The sequence below is a fragment of the Spermophilus citellus genome (genome assembly GCF_964194105.1).
Source record: "Spermophilus citellus genome assembly, chromosome: 1".
In the NCBI taxonomy this organism is placed as follows: domain Eukaryota; kingdom Metazoa; phylum Chordata; class Mammalia; order Rodentia; family Sciuridae; genus Spermophilus; species Spermophilus citellus.
In genome coordinates this window covers 160,400,725-160,423,580 of record NC_138182.1, presented here as the reverse complement: position 1 = coordinate 160,423,580, position 22,856 = coordinate 160,400,725, and the positions used below count along the sequence as shown (strand labels likewise).

At 34.2% G+C, this 22,856-nt stretch overlaps 1 protein-coding gene across 1 annotated transcript in view; it reads right to left on the bottom strand.

Moving 5' to 3' along the window:
* Positions 1 to 423: 423 nt before the first annotated feature.
* The window catches only part of SMAD5 (SMAD family member 5), a 41,302-nt gene continuing 18,869 nt past the window's right edge, over positions 424 to 22,856 (bottom strand). Inside the window, exons 2-7 of the mRNA XM_081305647.1 lie at positions 20,231 to 20,801; positions 13,658 to 13,909; positions 12,888 to 13,007; positions 6,923 to 7,144; positions 4,566 to 4,822; positions 424 to 2,869 (exon numbers count right to left, since the gene is read on the bottom strand). Of these exons, the coding sequence (XP_081161773.1) occupies positions 2,726 to 2,869; positions 4,566 to 4,822; positions 6,923 to 7,144; positions 12,888 to 13,007; positions 13,658 to 13,909; positions 20,231 to 20,633 (1,398 nt within the window). The 5' untranslated portion in view covers positions 20,634 to 20,801 and the 3' untranslated portion in view covers positions 424 to 2,725. The remainder of the gene's footprint in view (positions 2,870 to 4,565; positions 4,823 to 6,922; positions 7,145 to 12,887; positions 13,008 to 13,657; positions 13,910 to 20,230; positions 20,802 to 22,856) is intronic.

Sequence of the window (22,856 nt, the reverse complement as noted above, 5' to 3'; positions counted from 1 at the left end):
TCAGTAACATGCCTACTAGTTTATATTCCATATATTAGCCATGAAATCAATAAGATGTTAGTCAAATTCACTTCTTATAACCTGCTTTTTTGGCAATCAAGATCTTGTTACTTTTAATTCATTATGAGATTAATTTGATTCTGTTCTGCTTTTTGCTTTTCCCAAACTGGCTGCAATTTCAGTATTCTCAGATTCTGTCTTTTAACTGGCATGTATTAATATAGTCTATCTGCTATAAAAAGTGATTATTGTAGTGGTGCTGATATTCTTGCAAATTTGACTATAAACCAGTCTAATATTAAATAAAATCTTAATATTGTACTTTTTTGAAATAGTTTCTTTTAGAGATACTTTCTTATTGTTAGCCAGAATTTTACTTTGCTTTTTCTGTTTTCATCCTATTAATAATTTTTATCTCACATATCCTTAGGGTTTATAAGAATAGCAGAACTGAATAAAATTTTCGTTTAAAGGCCACAGGTGGAAAATTTACAATCTTTAGGAAATATAACAGGTTTCTACTTTATGAAATTCTTAACAGTTAACAGCTTCAGTACTGCCATTCACAAGATAATACTTCTTAAACACACAGAAAAAGCCAATCACATAATACCTGCTAAATATCTAAAAGCTGGAACAGGGTGTCTGCAAACAAAACAATTTTTAACTTGCAGCTAAAAACATCTATAAAAGAATCTGATGACTAAAATAATCACTAAAGTTGATTATATGTATCTGTCATTCAACTTGAGTGAATTCTTTTTCATAAATTTGTGCCATGAGCCTGTTAAGTAAAAGAATGATAAAAATACCTAAGTTCTATCACTAAACAAATAATTCTCTTTCATGTGGCTCATACAACTTAGAATACATGTTATATAATACTTACGTTGAAGGCTCAGGTGACTGTCTGAAATTATTCTTTTTACCCAACAAAGAATTCTGAACTGAAACACAAATGACACTTCACCTGAAGGCACTAAAATCATCCAATGGCTGCACTTTGAAAAAGCAATAAATAATGACACAGAAAGCAAAAGGAATAGCAAAATGCTTTCCTAAAAAAATATTTTTTGTGTTTTTTTTTTTCCTCATAAAAGCAGAAAGGGCAAAGCAGAAAGTCAAACCAAAAATAACATTTTTAACAGCTGAATGGCATGGCTCCAGATACTTACAAAGGCACTAGAAAACAAAGCTTCTTTTTCTGATTAGGTACATTAGGTCATTTTTCTTTTCAAAATAATTTCTGCTTTCTTGTGCCATAACTAAATGTCCATCTGACTATTCCCTAGAAAAGGTGATTAATAGTACTCTACTCAAAGCCAAAACATGACTGATTAAATGGATATTTTAGAGTTGTCATCTTTCCTTTAGAAGACTGTGTTCTGGGAGATTAGCATCCATGTAGATACTAAAAAAATAGAAAAAGAGCATTGATGATAAGTGAGAGAACAGTCTTTGATACGTGAATGTTTTGAAATCAGCTATCCCAACACCTACTGCCGATTCATTTAATATCAGACCAGTAGCCTCACCCTTGAGGCCCAATCAAAGAGCCTCCTATGGCTACAGAACATAGGTCCTTGCATGGGGAGACCAATACAAGTGAGAACAATGACATTAAGTACATGATTTTCCAACATTAATAAGACCCACAAGACTGTAGAAATTAAAAAGGCACCTTAGTTGGAGCTATAGAAGAACAATCTTATAACCTAGATTGAAAATAAAATACTAGAAAAAGGCATAACTTCCTAAAACTGTAAACTATATTGTAGTTTGTTAATACAAAAGGGGTAACAAGGAATTGAGGATAAGCATCTAAGTCCAAGTCACTTGAGTGTTTTACCAAAGGTTACACTAAAAACTGTCACCCATAAAAGTGCAAAATAAAAGATTAATGCATGTCAAAATTACAATCCTTGCAACAGGGCCAAAAGCAGCAAATATAGCTGAACAAGGCCGTGCATGCACTGTCACTAGCTAAAAAGTAGTATTTATGACAAGATTTTGAGTAAATGACATATACTAGAGATCAACTACTTGGCAATTTTTTTTTTTAAAAAAGGAAATGTTTTACAAAAGATATTGAGCATGAAGTCACATTACACTGACAAACATTTAGCTATATAAATGGAAATTTTATGTCATCTAGAAAACTCACTTCGCTTTTACTGAACACTACTTGTTAGAGCAGTGCATAGTGTTCCATCAAATAAAAAGATTATTTTAGAGTTTCTTTTAAGCCCCTACCATAGGCTTTTAAAAACTATGTGTTAAGCTTTTTTAAAGTTGGTGGGACAAAGAAATTGTTAGAAGTATAGTTTCTGGAAAATCAACAGAAGGAAGACTATTTTTCTCTATTTATAACCTCTTATACTATAATTTTTCATCATGTGATGCATACTTTAAAAAAATTAACAAATAAAAACCCTGTTGGGATGATAAACTAAAGCATGTTCCAGTTTAAAATCAACACCAAAATTCTGAACAGGGGCATAATACTTAGTCCACATCTTTTACAATACCTTTGAAAGTTAATCACATGAACATGAATACAAACAAATGCAGATTCATCCCAAAATACAAATGTGTTGGTCACAATTATGTAGAAAAAAAAAGCTATAAAATCTGTTTTTCCATGTCAGCTCACAGTATTTGTACTGGAAGTTTCTCTAAAATTAAAATAAGTCCACTAATAACAATTGAAAAGAATATTTCTGCACTATGAAACGGAAGATATGGGATTTAAAGGAGATCCCATCTGAGTAAGGACTTTATCCAGCCACTGAAGAGGCCCATGGAGATGAATCTCAATCCAACATGGGGTGCTGGTAACATCCTGTCGGTGATATTCTGCTCCCCAGCCCTATGAAAATGAACAGATATCATAGTCAATCTCTCTTTAAGTTGTTAACAAGTCTAAAGCAATTATAATAACAAACAAATAGTTTAACAGTAAAGATATACAGAATACTTAAATTAACTATCACAAAACCAATCTTGATATTCACCATGGAATTATAAGATTTACAATGTTCAGAGATATATGAATTTTTAAACAACATATACTTCTCCTAATAGAAACGCATGGCACCAGGTGTTTCGGCATTTTTTTAAATTTTAGAAACATTATACAGTACAATATCTCATAATTAAAATATTATTTATTTCTGCTATGAGATATATTCTCACTTATTAGGATAAATAAAACCCATAAATAGCCTCACGTAACTTCATGTCAGATTATATGACCAAAAAACTTTGTTTTCAGGTTTTGTTTTTGTTACTAAGGATTGAACCCAGAGTGCTCTATCACTAAGCTAGATCCCCAGTACTCTTTATTTGTCAAGATAGGGCCTCGCTAAGTTGCGGAGGCTGTCCTGGAAATTTCAATCCCCCTCAGTCACTGGGATTTACAAGCTTGTGCCACTGTGTCTGACTTGTTTTGATATTTTTTAAATTTTGCTTTGTTTTTATTTTTTTTCCTGTCACATAAAGCACTGTAGATACTGATAAACACATTTATAAATAATTTAATGTAGTGATTACATAGCCATTATCCTTAAAGCTGGGGAATTAATGAGATGAAATGAACTAAAACGCTAGCTTAAAACTACAAACAAAAACAAAAAGGAAATTTTTCACTTTTCTTCCATCTGGATTTATCAAGCTCCCTGTGTTAGTGCTTATTCTAGTCCTGGTCCAGGAAAATTATGGGAGGAAAGAGGAAAAAGAATGGAGAAAATGGGTAATGCAGATAAACTAAATATGCAAAAGTCTCATTTGTATAGAGGGAGGGGAAATAACTTTAGGGTGATTGATAATTCAATGTACACATCAGATCTACAGTAAAGCATCAAGAAAACACTGGATGGATGGATGGATGGATGGATGGATGGATGAATGGATGGAAGAATAGAAGGAAGGAAGGAAAAAAACACTAGATAGGGAGAGAATGCCAAAAAGAAAAAATTCACACATGGCATGTGACAGTTGTTGTTCTTGGGCTAAAAATCTTTATGGACTATGTGAATATAGTATAGGTTTCTTAAATACATCACAAATTCTTTTCAAATTTTGTTCAAGAAGCATCTTCGGAATATTCAATAAAATCAGGCCAAGAGGGTAAATGATGAACTTGAACTTTGCAAATTCTTAATAACAAAGCTCAGTTCAAGGAAAATAATTTTAGAACTCCAAATAATTGTCAAGTCAGTCTAATAGAATCTAATAACAATCAAAACTATTGATGCTGAGGGACTCAATAAGCAATTTTAATATTAAATTTTTTCCAATACTTTAATCATTTAACTGACATTCTTTGTAAGCTCAACCCCTGTTCAATATCAAAATCAATATCAATCATGCATTTTATGTCTGGATTATAAGTTATCTTAGACTTACCATATGTTTACAATCATAAATTCAAGGATTTCATCTAAGAACCTAGTAAATCCAGTTGAAAGTAATGCCCACCTTTAACAATTTTTCTATTACAACCTATAGACATACATATTTACAGTGACCCATACATATTTTCAATACAGATCACACACACTTACCTTAACAAAACTCATTCGAATGGTGCACATTTTTGTGAGCTCATAGACTGCCTCAAACCCATGATTGACAGACTGAGCCAGAAGCTGAGCAAATTCCTGATTATTAAAAATTTTGAGGCTGCAGCTGCTGGGAATCTTACAGACAGTGGTGGGATGAAAACCATGATGAAAGTTGCAGTTCCTACTCTGTACAAATATGCTGCTGTCACTGAGACACTCCGCATACACCTCCCCGCCAACATAGTACAGATGAACACCTTAAAAAGATGAGTAGCATGAGTCAGTTTAACAAAGCAAAAGAGATTATATGGTATAACCAAAATACGGAGATGTTCATAGCAAACTCTCTACTGTCTTCAGATAAAAGCAACCACTAGATGGCCTTCTGCTGCCAAAGATAATGAAGAGGTTAATGTCTGCCTAAGTCTAACATGGTCCTCAAATAACTAAGTTAAGCCTGAAGCTGACAGCTAATTAGGTTATCTACTTTTAAGTTGTTTTCCTTTTCCAAATCTTCTATTATCTCTATGAGAGAAAGAGATGGTTAAGAAAATAAAATTGCCTTTTCGTGAATCCTTTAAATAAACAGTCATTAGCATAGTTTTGCATTTTCTTTTTGTTAACAGAGGACAACAGTATTAAACAAAAATACAAACAAAACCCCCAAAGGTGCATATGTACTTTCAGGTCACCGAAAGAGTTTTTAAATTGCAGACATTTTACTTTGGTAATTTCAAATTATTTTTAATATATTTAAAATATATGTGTAGTGTGTGTGTCTGTGTGTGTGTGTGTATGTATAAAAATAATGCATGAAAAGTTTCAATACAAAAATTTAAATTATGTAACCAAAGCTGGTATTTTTCCAACATATCTATCACCTAAAATTTCTCTTCATTAGAGGTAGAAACTGATATCAAAATGGTGGATATCCTTTTGAACCTTTTTAAATGCATTTAATTTTATATAAATGTTCCTATGTAATTTTTATGTGTGTGTTTATGTGGAAGGTTGGGTGTTCTGCTTTGTTTTTTAATGTGAATGTACCACATTCTATTAATCAAAAACTTGCTCTTTCACTTTAAGCAATCTTGAGGATTCTAGTACACTTCAAAATATAAATTTGCTACTGTATATATCCTCTAAATGCCACTTATAATTCTAGGTGAATCTACTATCTACTGATGGGCAACTTTTCACTACCACAGTGCTTTGTAGCACCATCCCTGAATACACATATCTCTCTGCACACAAGTAAGTCATAAAATTATATCAGACTATAATAATAAAAATTCAGCTCTGTTTCTGAGTAAATAAAAATGACCCATGAACAAAAGTATCCTATAATAGTATGTTGAAAAAAAAAGACAACTAATTTTAGAAATTCAAAATTTACCAAATAGATTTCACTTAAAATTATTTTTACTGGGATGGGGTAGGAAATCAATGCATAGAAGGAAGACATTTTACCAAAAACAAACAAACAAACAAAAAACACCATCATGGCAAGTAGGCAATGAACTCTAAAAGAGAATGGCAACTTTGTATTCAACCTATTTTTGACCATAATATTTTTAAAAACCTCTTCTATAAAAAAATGCCATCATAATTATATTTATTTGCCTTTGTTTCCACTTGTAGTAAGACCCTCCTAAGTTAAAGCAAAAAGCAGCAAGAGGTGAAAACAAAACTTCTTGAGAAATATGCAATACATTCTACCTGGGATGTATTTCCTTCCTGACCACTTGATGCATGCATGAGACTCTGGCATCTCATTGCAGTGTGATATAGTTGTTGTGGCAGCTATATTTCAGGATGAATTATACAAAAAACCTTCCTGAATTTAAAAGATGAGGGGTGATAATAAAGCCACCAAAGAACTTCGACATTCACACTTGGATTCTCCACTTCTAACTCCACTCCCCCAACATCATGGTAATTCTTACACATTATATCTCAATTGAAGATGCTCCACAAATACCATAATTATGAAATCCTCATTCTTCACTAGCAGTCATGTGTTCCACAAATACATTTGTTGTATATTTCATGAGCCAAGCACTGTCCTAGCTACTGTTATAAACATGATAAATTTCTGTGCAGTTTATATTCCAGTCAGGGTAACTCAAAAAACAAAGAAATAATGATTTCAGATCTCTAGTACTTAAGCAGAAAAACTAAACAAGATAAGGAATTGGGGACTCATGATATCTTTATTTGATTAATACATTCTTTAGTATACGCAACATGAGACAGAGGCCTTTAGATTCTTTGTAAGTTTACAGCACCTTCCTTACACAAACTGTGGCACATGACCAATACAAAAAAGGGCTGAATTCAACTGAATGTATGATTACCTTTTCCAATATGACGCCTAGTATTTTCAATTGTTGAATTACGATTAACATTTGACAACAACCCCAAGCAGAATCTACTTTTGTTATTTGAAGGGTCTGTGAATCCATCTACTAACACACTAGTAGAAGATGCATGAAAAGCTTCCCCAACTCGGTTGTTTAATTCATAGTAAACAATTGAACACCAATGTTTGGGTTCTTCATAGGCAACAGGCTGAACATCTGTGAACAAATCAGACAGAAAAGAAGTTTAATAAGTGATTATCCAAAACTCCAAATTCACTATGTGTTTAATCTTCAACCCAACCCAAAGAGCTACATGAGAAAGAAAACAAGACATTTCACTTAAGTATCACTGTCCTTCCTGGTTTGAACCTATATCCAAAAATACTAGAAATAGACTTAAATATGACAATTTAAGGAAAACAAAGATAGGCAACTATCTTACTTAACCTGCTCAGACTCCCTTAACAAAATATCATATTCTGAGTGGATTAATTTTTCCCTTCACAGTTCTGGATGCTGGGAAGTACATCAAGGTGTCAGCTGGTCTGATATCTAGAAAGGGCTCCCTTCCTGGCTTATAGATAGCTGCCCTCTGGCTGGGTGCTTATATGGCCTTTCCTCAGTGTGTGCTCATAAAGATCCAAAGATTCACTTCTGTTTCTCTTCTTATAGGAGTAACTAATTCCATTCTGAGAACCCTGCTCTCATGAACTCATCTAAACCTAAATTATATCTCAAAGGCCCCATCTCCAAACACCATGACATTGGGGGTTAGGGCACAATTTGGTCTGTTAGCATGCAAAAATACACGCATTACATCTCAAAGGACTCAAACTCCTAACTTATTCCAGCAAAAACTATAAAGTCTAAAATCTAGTCTTATGAAAATCAGAAAAAGGTGAGACAGGAGACAAAAATCCCACAGCAAAATTCCCCTTCAACTGTAACATGTGAAACTAAACCAAGTTCTGTGTTGTAGGGAGTTGCACCCTCCAGTCTCCAGGTACCCTCATGACGTCATTCAGCCTGCTGAAACCAGACCAGTCATCCTGATGATTTCTGAATCAGCTTCAGAGGAATTCTTCTTTTTTGAAGAATTATAAAAGTTTACAGTCAAATAGCTTATATGGTCTGCCACAGAATTTAAGGAACCTGATAGCCTTACTAAACTCCAGTCCATCTCTGTTCTCTTCAGGTCAAACTGTGCTTCTGCTGAAGTGGCTATTTAGGTCCATGGTTCATACCCACACTAATCTCATTATCACATGGCAGGTGAGCAAAACTGAGTTATTTTTTGAAATATGGATAGGATGAGAATTTTCCAAATCATTTAAGTTCTGATTCCTTGTTGCTTAACAATTCCTTCTCAAATTTATTTTTTTCTTGAGAAGCCAGTAGGAACTAGGATACTCCTTCAACACTTAGGAATTTCCTCAGCTAAATATCCAATTTCGTAACTCAAAAGTTCTACCTCCTATAATACACTAGAACATTAACACCATTCAGCCAAATTCTTTGTCACTTTACAATACGGATGGCCTTTTTTCTGTTTTCTAATAATACATTCCTCTTTTAGGTCTATACCCTCACAAGAATCAGCCTGGTATAACATCTATATCTGTACTAATATTCTATACATGATTTATGTATTCCCTAAGAAAATGGAAGGTTTATTTAAAGCTCTCTTTTACTTCTCAGCCCTCACCAGAATCACCTTTAATAGTCACTTCACAGCAACATCAGATTGTTCTAGCATGTATCTCAAAACTTTTCCAGCCTCTACATTATCTAGTTCCAAAGCTACTTCCATATTTTTAGGTATTTGTTATAGCAGCACCCATTTCTAGGTACCAGTTCCTATTTCAGTTGGTTCAGGCTGCTATAACCAAATACCATAGATGGAGTGGCTTAAATAATAGAAATTTATTTCTCACAGTTCTGGAGGCTGGGAAGTCCAAGATCAAGGTGCCAGTAGATTCAGGGTTTGGTGAGGGGCCCGCTTCCTGGCTTGTAGACAGCCACCTTCTTGCTGTGTGCTCACATGGCCTTTCCTTGGTTTGTGTTCAAGGGTAGAGAAAGATATAGACAGAAAGGGATCTATCTCTTCCTCTTATAAATTTACTAATACCACAATGAGGACCCCACCCTCATGATCTCAGCTAAATCTAATTACCTCCCAAAGACTCATTTCCAAATACCACCACATTGGGGGTTAGGGTTTCAATATAGGAAATTTGGGAGGACACAATTCAGAACACAGTAGCAATATCATATCTTAAATTATTTCTCTAGGGGAATCTACTTCAGACTTAAATTTGAGATAAATGTAATTTTTTTAACAACTGGAAAGGATTAACAATATCACTATCTATAATACTATTCTAAACAAAAAATTGAACTCAAACACTTAAGTGATTCTCTCTGCAAACTGGAAATAAAAGCATGAGAAGAGTCATCCTTGCCTTGTTACTAATGTTAGCAGGAAATCTTCCAGTTTCTCACCATTAAGTATGATGTTAGCTGTGGGTTTTCTGTAGATAGGCTTTATTATCACAAATGTGTAAAACACAAAACACTTAAGAAATACGTTAAAAAGTAATATCTTATTTCGAAACTTGGGATACTATACAGAACTTAAAGTCTCAAAACAAATCGGCTTTAAAACCACAGTGACACCATAAAAATATACCATTTTTCATTGTCAATTTAAAAAGGAGACAATTAAAAAACCCACAATGAGAATCACTTCATTATCCACTGGATGGTAATTATTAAAAAAAGAAAAACATAGATAACAAGCATTAGCATGTACATGGAAAAAGTGGAACCTTTATGTACAGATGGTAGGAATGTCAAATGATGTAGCTACTGTACAAAACAGTTTGGTGGTTTTGAAAAGTTAAACATAATTAGCATATGACACAGCAATTCTATTTTCAAAGAATACAATATTCAAGTGGATTATAAGCAGACACTCAAACATAACAGCATGATTCACAACAATCAAAAAAGTAGAAAAACTCCAAACAACCATCAATAGATAAAAGAGAAACAAAAAGTGTACACACATACAATGGAGTATAATTTGGCCTTAAGAAGGAATACCTCCCTCCCTCCCTCTTTCTCTCTTTCTTTCTTCTTTCTTTTTCTTTTCTGGCACTGGGGATTACAACCCAGGCACACTCAATCACTGAGCCATATCCCCCACCCTTTCTATATTTTATTTAGTGACCAGGTCTTGCTAAGTTGCTAGAGCCTGGTTAAGTTGCTGAGACTGGCTTTGAACTAGCAATCCTCCTGCCTCAGCCTCCCAAGCCATTGTGATCATAGGCGTGTGCCACCGCACCCAGCAGGAATGAATTTTTAATGCATGCTATGACATGGATAAATCTTGAAAATGTCATCCATACTAAGTGAAATAAGCTAGACATAAAGTTCCTAAATACATCATTCCACTTAAATACCTCAAGTAGGCATTACAGAGACAAAAAGTAAAAGAGAATTGATCAGAGGCCAGAGAAGAGAGAATAGGGAGCTTTATAATAGGTACAGAGTTCTGCTTGGCATGATGAGAAGGTTCTGGAAATGGACAGTGACAGTGGTAGCAACACTGTGGATGTACTTAACACCACTGAATTGTATGCTGAATTATACAAACCACAGAATCCCAAAACACGTAAGGCTAATCTCAACAGAACTGAATGTAGAAATATACAATTCAACAATAGTTGGGAACTTCAATTCCCAATTCTCAATAAATGATTGAATAATTAGAAAGGAAATAAGGATATAGAAAACTTGAACAATACTATCAACCAACTTTACCTAATTGAAATGTACAGAACCTATGATACCTCACAATAGCAGAATTGAAAGGAGGGTATCAAAGAGTTATCTTTAATAGCCAAAACCTAGAAGCAACCTAAGTGTTCATCAGTGCATGACTGGATAAACAAAATGTGGTGTGCACATACAGTAAATATTCTCATCTTACCACAACAGATGAAGCTGAGGATATTATGCTAAGTAAAATAAGTCAGTCATAAAAAGACAAATAGACAAAACGTAGAATGGTGGGGCTGGGTGATAGAGCACTTGAGTGAGGTCCTGGGTTCAAGGGAGGGAGAGAAAAAGAGAAGAAAGAAGGAAGAAAATAGAATGGTGATTGCCAGGAGCTAGGGAAGGAAGATATGTAGAATTATTGTTTAATTGGCACAGAATTTTGTTTGGTTTCATAAGGTGAAAACAGTAACAGAGATGTAAGATGGTAACCACTGCACATTATGAATGTAATTAATGGCAACAAACTATATGACTTTAAAATGGTTAAGTTGATAAATTTTATGTGTATTTTACTGCAATAAAAAAAAATAATGTGGAAAAATCCTCAATATCAAGCTTTAGTAATCAAGACAAAGAGGTACAAATATACAATCAATGAATAAAACTGAAAGGCCCTAAACAAACCCTTACATTTGTATATTTTTATTATAAAGTGATTTCTAATAAAAATGTCAGTGCAATGGAGAACAAAAAAATATAGATATTTACCATATGGCATACACAAACATAACTCAAATGAATCAGAGACCTAAATATAAGAGCTAAAACTATAGAACACATAGAATAAACACAAAAGAATATTTTTTGCAACCCTGGAACAGATAAAAATTTCTTAGATACAATACAAAAAACACGATCCAGAAAAAATTGATAAACTGGACTTCATCAAAATTTAAAGCTACTGTGCTTCAGAAAACATTATTAAGAAAATGAAATCTACTGAGATAAAATATTTGTAAATCACTTTCTGATAAAGGATTCAAATCCAGAATATATAAAGAACTTGTACAACTCAATAAAAAGATAAACAACCCAATGGGCAAAAAATTTAAAATAAACATTTCATCAAAGAAAAAATTTTTAAATGTTCAACATCATTACTCATTAGTAGTATAAAAATTAAAACCACAATGTGCACTTCATACTCACTAAAATGACTATAATCAAAAAGACAGATATAATAGTAAGTGTTAACAGATTACGAAAAACTGATACCCTCATACACTGCTGGTGTAAAATGATACAGCTACATTGGAGAAGGTTGGCAGTTTTCCTTCAATGGTTAAACTTACTATATGACACAGCGATTCTACTCCTGGGTATCTTCCCAAGAAACATAAAAACCATGTCCACACAAAGACTTTTATACAAAACTTTCTAAGAGTATTATTCATACTAAACAAAACAAAAACTAGAAACAGTTAAAATGCCTACTGACTAGTGAATAGATAAAATGTGGTATATCTATACAAAAAAAAACCCCACTGTTCAGCCATAAAAAGGAACAAACTATTATTATGTCACAACATGAATGTATCTTACAATACTATGTTACCTGAAAGAAGCCAGATGAAAGACTATATATTACATGACCATTTATATGAAATGCTTAGAAAAGATAAATCTATACATACAGAAAACAGATTGGAATGGTATGTAAAGCTGTTCATATGAGTGAGGATCTCTTCAAATGCTCTCAAACTATATTGTGGTACAAAATTTATGTTTTCCAAAATCATTCAATCATATACTTAAGGTGAATTTATAGTATATAAAATATACATGTTCCTGTTTTTTTAAAGTGGCCAAGACTGGGGGTGTAGATCAGTGGGTGAGTGGTCCCCTAGCATGTGGTAGGCCCTGCACTGGGCCTCTGATACTGCAAATAAATAAAATAAAAACAGCTACAGGGGCTGGATTTGTAGCTCAGTGGTAGAGCACTTGCCTGGCATGTGTGAGGCCCTGGGTTCAATCCTCAGCACCAGGTATAAATAATAATAAATAAAAGATCCACTGACAACTAAAAAAAAATTAAAAAAAGAAAAAACACAGCTACAATAAAATCAACATGGTTGAACATCACTTTCTGATAAAAGATAAAATATACTTCTCTTACCTCTGCTGGATATACTGGGCATAATCTGAGGAATCATATTATTGCTTGTATCCATAGGCTGGGAATTATCTTGGCCCATCTGTTCATCAGGTGGCATATAGGCAGGAGGAGGTGTATCAGCTAAGAGGAAGAAAATGAGACAAGTTAAAATCCCAAAGAACGGTTAAAATCTTCATCCTGCTCAAAGTTATTACTTTACAGCATTAAAAAAATTTCAAGATTACCAGTAGGGATCATTACTGACTGAACATTAGATGCACAAAAATGCAGACATTAGACAGCACATCTACTAGTAATTGAAAACCTATTACAAGCCCACATGTATGTACAACAGAATCTGGTAATCCAAGATATTAAAATAGAATTAAAAGTCAAAAACTGCCTTTCTTTGCACAGAATCATATACTCAGAGATATATCTTAAGAAAGAGTTAAAACCAGCACTGAATCAGCACTATTAACTGGTGAAGAGATAAAATGTAGTACATCTGTGCAAAATAAAGTATGAAAGTTTGTTTTGAGCAGATTCCTAACAGCAGGTTAAACAGTTGGTATTTAATTCCCCTACTACTTCCATATTTTAAACATGGTATTTGACAAAATAAAATCCAAACTATTGTGGAAATCGAACAATTATCTGAGGAATATACAGTCAGAAGTAACTAGCTCTTTTATAACATAGTTCACCAGCAGGATCAGCAGTAAGAACAAATGCTGATTCTCAGGGGTTAGTATTATTACTTTTCTTTTTTCCTCTCAATAAAGTCTTACCTGGGAGTTGAAATGGACTTCCTGGTCCAGAACTTGCTGGGGAGTTAGGATATGTACTGCTAGCAGGGGAAGGGGGATAGGGGCTATTTGGAGATAAGGGAAAAGGAGTGTTGTTGGGCTGATGGAAAGAATCTGGAAATGTGGCATTTTGTGGCATATGCGGTTCATTGTGGCTCAGGTTCCTAAACTGAACCAGAAGACTGTGTTGTGGATTGAATTCATTATGACGAGGCACTAACACTGGAGGTAAGACTGAAAGACAAAAATGAAGTTATTAATTAGAAATCACTAAAGCAAATGTCCCACCCATCTTAAAGGATTAGCAGAAAGGACTCATGTAAAACTGCAAACCAATTAAAACAATTTACTTTTAGGAAAGTCTGTTTTGTAGAAACCTGAAACTATATTAACATAATAACTATTTAATAACTATTGCGTTTAGCCTGTATAAGAGACTCTAGAAGACAGAAAATCCAGAAAAGATACCACTGATATTCTGTGATACATAGACTTGTTTAAAAAAAAAAAAACACCATAATACAGAATATTATTGCAAAAGAAGTTCAATAAATGAACACTCCCATCTAACAGGGAATCGGAATATTATAGAAAAGACAACACCTGATCAGATCTTAAAAATCAAGAGGATTTCACATGAGTGCACTAGGGGAAGAGAACCATAGAGGGAGATGGGAAAACACAAGTCACTTGGCCTAGGCACTGAACCATAGCTATGGGAGGTAAGAATAGAGAGTAAAGATGAGGTCAGTTATGTAGATGCCCTAAAAACCTTCACGTTTCCAATCCGAATATTTTCATCATGCTTAATTTGAAAGATCTCAAATTTTGTGTTCTTCAGTAAAGTTTTCTTTACTAAAAATAGTAATGTTCCCCTAGTAGAAGTCTTCTGTTCAAAGTCTGTCTTATAATTATGATAATAGTGAAATTTCACATATGGAAAATATATAACATTTAAATAGATGTTTTTTTAAAAGATAAACTTTAACCTTATTCAAATATTCATTTTCTCTAAAGACCCATGTGATCAAAACAACATTCAAACACCTGATTACTTACTTTTTCCTATAGGAAACTAAAACCTGATTCTTCATATTCTTAAATGACAATTCATCTCTTTTAATAACTTTCCTATATTTGTCAATGTAATTTTTCATTCAGAAAAATCTCACTGATTCTGATATCATTTTGTACAAACAAAACTGGTTTGTTTTTTAGCTTCATACTTCCCCCTCCAGGAAGTTGGGATACATACAACAAATCAAATGCTCACCATTTGTACTGGTTTTTCATTTTACTGAATTCGTGCTGTAAATATACAGTTAACATTGACTACAACATTTTTTTTTTCTACTGTTGTTCTCCTTTCAGAATGATGGGGCAACCACCATTGGAAAGAAGGGCATTAAATGACAGCAAGAAATTTTCTTATCTAGTTAAAAAGACTTCGTGAACTAAAGAATCCAGTTCTACTAAAGGTTCCTTTGCTGTTTTTTTTTTTTTTTAAACTAAAGGCATAAATAAAATCACTGGCTTCCCTTATTTTTATATTATGTGCATACATAAATTTTTAAAACTATTTTACTATTCCAAAATAATATTTGGAGTTTATAAAGACTACAGCATAAACATATAAAAATGAAACGATTATAACAAAACAGCAATTTCTAGCCGTCTCCCATACTGTTTCCATAAATAACAAATTTAATATTAAACCATTTCTTCTGATATTTATTTTGTGCACTGCTAAATAACATATTGCTATTACTGTTTTGTCAAGACATTATTTGTAGACTTGCTCTTGTAGCAAATGAGGCAGCTTTCTTGTTTTATTCCATTCCCATTTCCTTTCCCCACAACTGTCATAAAAAATTGTGATAAATATCCAGTGTTTATATTTAGTATATATGTGTGCGTATATATATGCATATACATTAAACATTGTTGAGTCAAGTGTACTGTGATTTCAACTCAAAAAGTGCTTTTATTAAAGTTAAGTATTGCCTTGCTCCTTTATTTGCTTAATTTTAAGTGCATACACTAATTTCAGTATTCTATCAGGTCTGCCAAATGCCTATCAATATTATTTTTCATACAGCACAATTATCAAATAATTTATTAATTTCACGTTTTCCTTTGAGTCTTTCTTCCCTTTTGCTCCAACCTGGATTGGTTGCTACTCAAGATTCCCATAAACCTTCCCTCCTGTAGGATTGGATCCCATTTCCTGGGCCTCATCTTATTAGTTTCCTAAGAAAGGATAAGAAATTTTTATATATGAAAAATATCTGGGAAAAAAAAGTTTTCTCTGTTTGCAGACAGAATTCCAGATAACTTTTATCCTTCTGAATTTTGAGGGCACTGCTTCATTTTCTTTAGAATTCCAAATTGCACTGAGACATCCAATGTTCTGATTTCCAATCCTTTGTAGATGCCCTAAATTTTTCTCTCTGGAAGCTTTCAGAATCTTTTTTTTACCCATGCTTTCCTAAGATTTCACGTGTGAATCTTTTTCAATCCCTTGTTCTGATTACATGGTCAATGAGCCACTACGATTGCTTGAGCAGTAGTATTCCTTTGAAATTTTTTCTCTGCCATTTCCCCCATGTTCTATTTTCAGAATGTATTATTCTAGAATTACTATTTAATTTGAAATCCATTCTGAATCACATGATGTTTTAATGCATTCAATCATCTAATCCTCATAACAATTCTGGGTGGTGCGTAGTACTATTCCTATTTTATAATAAACTAGACACAATAAACTTTCACAGAAAGTTTATGTACATTGATTGAATTTATATTGCTAGTATGGAGCAAAACCAGAATTCAAATCCAGAAAGTCTAGCTCCAGAACCCATAATCTTAACTAGTATGCAAAACACCTCCCAACTATCTTCCATAATTTTTACCTTTGTGCAATATACCATATACCAGCTAGTGGGTGATCCTCTATGTTACTTTACTTTCAAGTTTAAGTTTCCTTATCTATAAATTTATACACTCATAGGGGTCTAAAATGTTAGTACCCTTTTCTAATTCTATGAAGGAATAACATCATAGGGTTTGAAAACCACCTAGTCCATAAACACTAATACTACTTTAGTAAGACAGTTATATGAAGTGATCATCTTGTGCTTGGAACTGGGCCAATCTGCCACCTCCTCCACCCTCCAAGATGTTCGGATGAACTTGGGTCCAAATAACGTTTTGTTGTTGTTGTTGTTTTCTTTTTACTGTTTTTGTTTGTTTGCTAGTGATACTGGGGATTAACCCCAGTTCTGCCTCTACACTATATCACCAATCTTTTTTTCTTTTTTCCCAGACAGGATCTCACAAATTCATCTGGGCTAACCTCAAACTTGCAATCTTCCTGCCTCAACCCCCTGAGTAGCTAGGATTACAGGCATGTATTCCAAAAATTAGATTTCTTAACATTCCATCTAGCAAGATAGGTGATATCTAGTGTTTTTGAAAGTATCAGAGGTATGCTTTTGCTCTTTCTATAGAATGATTGTAGCTGAGAAAAATGGATTCTTAAAGAAACAAAAACTTCTTCTGGTAGCAGTCACACCCTGGCTATGGAAGTAAACACTTACTAGACTTACTATTAGCAAATATGTAGACTTGAGAGTTTTGCAGACATCTCTATGAAATCTTCCCGTTTTCCTTTCTTCATCAATTCCTTCAGGCTGCAGCTTTCCTGGGACTCCATGAGAAATTGAAGATCATCTCAAATATCAAATAGCAGCTCTAACGCTCTCAAGTTGGAATTTCCCTGACAGGACAATCACTTCTATTCTTTTTACTAGTTTTCACGTTCAACGTTACTTTCAGTCTTTCTACTACACTGGGTTTATGTTATCTGTAGTGTGGTGAACAGACTCTGAGATGGCCACCATGATTCCTGTCTTTGATTACTCATGTCCTTGGGTAAATCTTGAGTGTAAGGATGACTGTGATTTGCTTCTAACCAAAAGAATACGGCAAAGTGACAAGAGGTATGTGATTATATTATAAAAACATAATGCCATTCTTTCAGGAAGAAGCTGCCATAAATGTAAACTACTTATGCAGATGGACATGTGGTAGGCAACTGAAGGCAATCTCTTGTTGATGATCAGCAAGGGTCCAACAGCTTGCAAGGACTACCAAATTCTGTTAACAATTACAGTGACCATGGAAACAGAGCCTTCCCCATCTGAACTTTTGATAAGACCTCAGCCCTGACCAACACTTTCATTAGAGGCTTGCAAAAAGCCAGCTAAACTATGACTAGATGCTCATCCACAAACTGTGAGGTAATAAATGTGTCAAGCTACTACATCTGTAGTAATTTGTTGTATAGCAATTGATAACTAATGCACTCAGCTACTATCTTAGCTACTGTGGTTTCAATATGTCCCCAAAATTCACATGTTGGAAACTTAATCCCCAATATAACAGTGTTGGGAGGTGAAGCCTGATAAGAGGTAATTCAGGAGTGGGTCATTTATCATGAGAATTGATTCTGTTTTAAGTACAGCCCCCTCTATTTTCTCCCCTGCCTCACTTATGCTAGCTTGCTATTCTGCCATCATATGATGCTATCAGAAGACCCTCACCAGAGACAGCCCCTCACCATGGGACTTTCCAGTCTCCGGAACCATGAGCTGAATAACGTTTTTTTAAACTTTTGTGTGTGTGTGTGTATAACTTTATTTTATTATTTTTTTTAATATGGTGCTGAGGATGGAATCCAGTGCTTCACATGTGCCAGGCAAGTACTCTACCACTGAGCCACAACCCCAGCTCCCATAACTTTCTATTGTTTATAATTTACCCAGTCTGTGGTATTGTTGTAGCAGCAATAAATGAACTAAAACATCAGTTTAGGTAATTCATTCCTTACCCCCCGCCCCCCCCCAAAAAAAATACAGAGTAGCAAATGCTGGAAATGTTACTCTAGACACCGGGGATGCAGTAATGAAAGAGACTAAGGAAGGCACTACTTATGTCAGTCAGTAAACAAAATAAATACCTAACAGTCAACAAGTGATGGTGCTTTTGGAGCAAGTACTAAACTGAGTGAGAAAGCATGCCACAAAAATATGACAAGGGGAGAGTCCTTTAGAAGAAAAGGCAATATATAATGCCTGGAAACAGGAGTAGACAAGTCCAAGGAACAGAAGTCTGAGGACAGGTCATAAAGAGACCTGCTCTAAGTGTGACAGAAAGCCTTTAAAGAGTTTTTAGTAGGGACTGACATGATTTGACATAGGCTGTTTTAAAGGTCACTCTGGCTGCCACATAGAAAATATAATGGGTTGAGGAGAAAGGAGAGAGAACAATTAGGAGAGTACTAAGTTGAGAGATGATGACAATCTATTTTAAAGTAGTGCTTACAGATGGTGAGAGGTGATAATATCAAGATATATTTTGAAGGTACAATAAACAGCATTTGCCATCGCTCAAATAAAGGACTTAAGAATAAAAATGAACTTAGGGTTAGACAACAGTAATTACATGAATATTGCCATGCACTTCAATAGAGAAACAGGAGAAAAAATGATTTAGTAGGGGGAAAAAATCAAAAGTCAATGTTTATTAGACATTTAAGTGGAGATGTCAAGTAGATAACTGGATGTATAAGTCTAAAACTAAGGGAGAAGTTGACACTGGAGTTCAAAATGTAAGCATCAGCTTATAGATGATTTAACAAACATGAGGTACTTAATACATGACAGCATTTATGACAGAATACAGACGGAGAAAAGATCCAAGTACTAAGTCCTAAGAAACAGTAGAATAAGGCATCAAAGAGACTGAACAAGGATAGTGAGATAGGAGAATCAGGAGAAAGTAGTGTCTTGAAAGTCAAAGAGAAAAAGTTTTGAGTAGGAGGGCAGAAGACCAACTATGTCAAACTATGAGAAGGAAGTAAGACCTAGAAACAACCTTAATTTGTAAAAAGGCAGTCACTAGTGATGGTGACACATTCAATAGTAGGGAAGAAAGACTAACTGGAAAAGTAACAAGAAATAAGGAAAAATAAAATGTACAGATAATGAAAATGGAGAATTTTTATAAAGACCAGAAGAAAATGCAATAGATAAGGAATAGGAGTGTGTGAATGAGGTCAGGACAGGAATTCTTTTTTAACTCTTATTTTAGGATGGGTGGTAACATAACATGATTATATGTTATCAGAAATAGTCTGGTAGAGGACAATATGATGCTGGGAAGACGGATGATATTGTTGGAACAAAATTCTTGAATAGACAAAAAGGAACAAGATCTACTACATATGAGAAAGGCAGATGATCTAAGTGTATATATAGGTGTTTACAGTGAACAAAGAATTAGAACAAGCCATTTGAGAGTTATATCACCTATATAAAAAAAAGTAAATCCAGTATCCCTCCCACATTAAATCTTTAAAAAGGCAACACAAGGTCAATAGAACCTTTCAATTAATAAACTAATGATACGCTAATCAGCCAGAGACATGTTTTTTTGTTTTGTTTTTTCCTTTTTAGTTTTGTTTTTAATTATTCTCAGGACAATAAAACCTACCTGGACTCTCCACTCTCTTATAATGGTAAGGGTTGATACAAACTTCTTTTTGCTTAGATCCAAAAGGAAATTCACAAATATCCAATGGCTTTAGCTCATGATGACTCTGCAAATCAGGCCAGCGCCAAACACGACAATATATAACATGGGGTAAGCCCTTCCTGTGAGAAACCTGTAGGCGTCCATCTAAAGATCTGGGAATAGTGACACATTTGCTCGGCTGTCCTGGACTGCTCAAGGCTTTCTCCAGTTCCTCCATGGCACCCTTTTTCTTTTTCAGTTTTTTCACCAAAGCATCGACTGCCTTTTCTGCCCATTTTTCCTCCTCATCACCTTGTTTCCAGCCCAACAATCGCTTCACTGCTGGACTAGTAAAAGAAAACAAGCTGGCCATTGACGTCATTTGATACAAATCTTCAGAGACCTTCCTGTAATCAAAGTCAGTAGCTACTGAAAGAACAGATCACAGGTGAAAAGTCACATACAGGTCCTAAGCAGAAGGTCCAATTAAAGAAGGAGGAGTGACATTTATCTTCACAAGTGCCATATGCTTCTTTCATTGGTTCAAGTCCTAAAAGAGAAAGCAGGAAAGGATCCTAATTTAAACCAATTCAATTTACATATATTTAAGTCAATATAACTGAAAAATGTGTTATTTGTCACTAAGAACAGAACAGCATTACAAAGTAAAACAAAAAACATAAATCTAGAAGAAGAAATTTTCTCTAAAGGTTCTGTGACTTCTTACTTCCTTCTTCACAGCATGAACAAATAATTAATCGACTGACAATGACATACCATAACCAAGAGTAAAAACAGGCTACTTTACTTTCTATATATTCTCAAAAACAAAAACAAAAACAGACTCTATTTCCTTTGGTCAAGCTACTAAGGCCTAAAAGAGTCCTCTAAGATTTGCTTATGAAGTTCTTTCCTTCACCAAAATTCATACATGTTACATGCTGTCAATTCTGAACATGACATGTCCTGAGGTGATCAAAATCCTCTAAAGTTTTTGTTTGTTTGTTTGTTTGTTTTGGGTAATACTAAGGATTGAACCCAGTGACACTCTACCAGAGAAGCTGAGATTATTCAAGTCACATTATCACATGCAAATTACATTAAAAGTTGTCATAATATGTACCAAACTCTCAAATCAGTCATAGTACATATAACTGCCAGAAAGTGAAAAGTGTCTATTTTTAAAACTAAGAATGCTAAAGAGATTTAGAGAGATTAAATATATGATTCAACCCAAAGAAGTTTATATTTTATAATTTCTACTGGCTTATATGATATTTTATGAATATTAGTTAGTGAAGATGCTCCATGCAAAATACCATTCTGACCCACTAAAAGTTTTTGGTGATGACAAGAGCAAGTGATACACAGTGGCGTTCTACTGCTAAGAGTGGGTAAAAATCCCTGTACATCACTATACAACCAACTACAGACAACATGCACTTAGTGAAACATTTAAAAAAAGAATGTTAGTAACAAAAGATACTTCCTTTCTTGTGCTATTTTACCAACCAATGCTGTAGCCTTTGACAAATGCTAGCAAATTCTAGTCAAGATTGTTCTAGGATGGACCATATCTTCCCAGAAAAGAATACATGCACTCAGTTAAAACCAGGTAAACACACACACACACACACACACAAAAAAAAAAAAAAAAAAAAAAACTGAGTTAAACATCAGTAATAATTGCTGGTTGCTTATTATGTGCCATGTACTATGATCAGCCATTATGGAGCTTAAAAAAAAAAAAAAAGAAAGAAAAAGTCACACCAAATAGGTTTCTTCTTAAGAATCAACAGATTAATTCATTCAGCATATACTTGCTGAGAGCCTGTAAGTGCCAGGAATTGTTCTGCATGCTGATGGTGGTGACTAATAGCAGTGGCTGTCCATACTGCTAAGCTGTAACCATGAGAGAGGGGTGCAAGAAACTAAAGATATACTTCTAATGTCAGGATCCTGTGTAGGATGTTTTTGCCAGGCAAGCAAACCTAGCTACATTAAACTAGAGATATAACAAGAAAAAGCATATTTTTCAGTAACAGGCATATATAAAGGAGCTATAAGAAGAGCTGATCTCAGTCATAGTTACATTGAGGATGTAGGACAAAATCCAACTGGGATCAGAAAGTAAAGGCAATGTTTGCCTCAGATGAGAAAAGAAATTCCAAAGGCAAAGAGACACTAACAAAACAAACAAACAAACAAAAAAAAAATCAGGCAGACATAAACAGAGCATTTCCTGACCACAGAGAAGAAAAAAAAGCCGGATGATTGAGATCTTATTGAGGAATACAAGATCACAGTGGGGTCTAGACAGAAGGGGTGTGTGTGTGTGTGTGCGTGTGTGTGTGTGTATGAAAGAGAGAGAGACATGAGAGGAACTTAAAAACCAAAATTCAGAATACACAGCTCATTCTAAAACAATAATCTAAGTGATTATAGAAACAATACAATTAACTAAGTTTAAATGAGATATAGTATAAGAATGCTATACAACCATTAGAATAACATAGATACTATAACTTTTAGGGAAGGTATTTCTCCTTGTTTCCCCATCTAAATTACAACTATGCAGGGTGCATAGAAAGTACCTAATAAATGT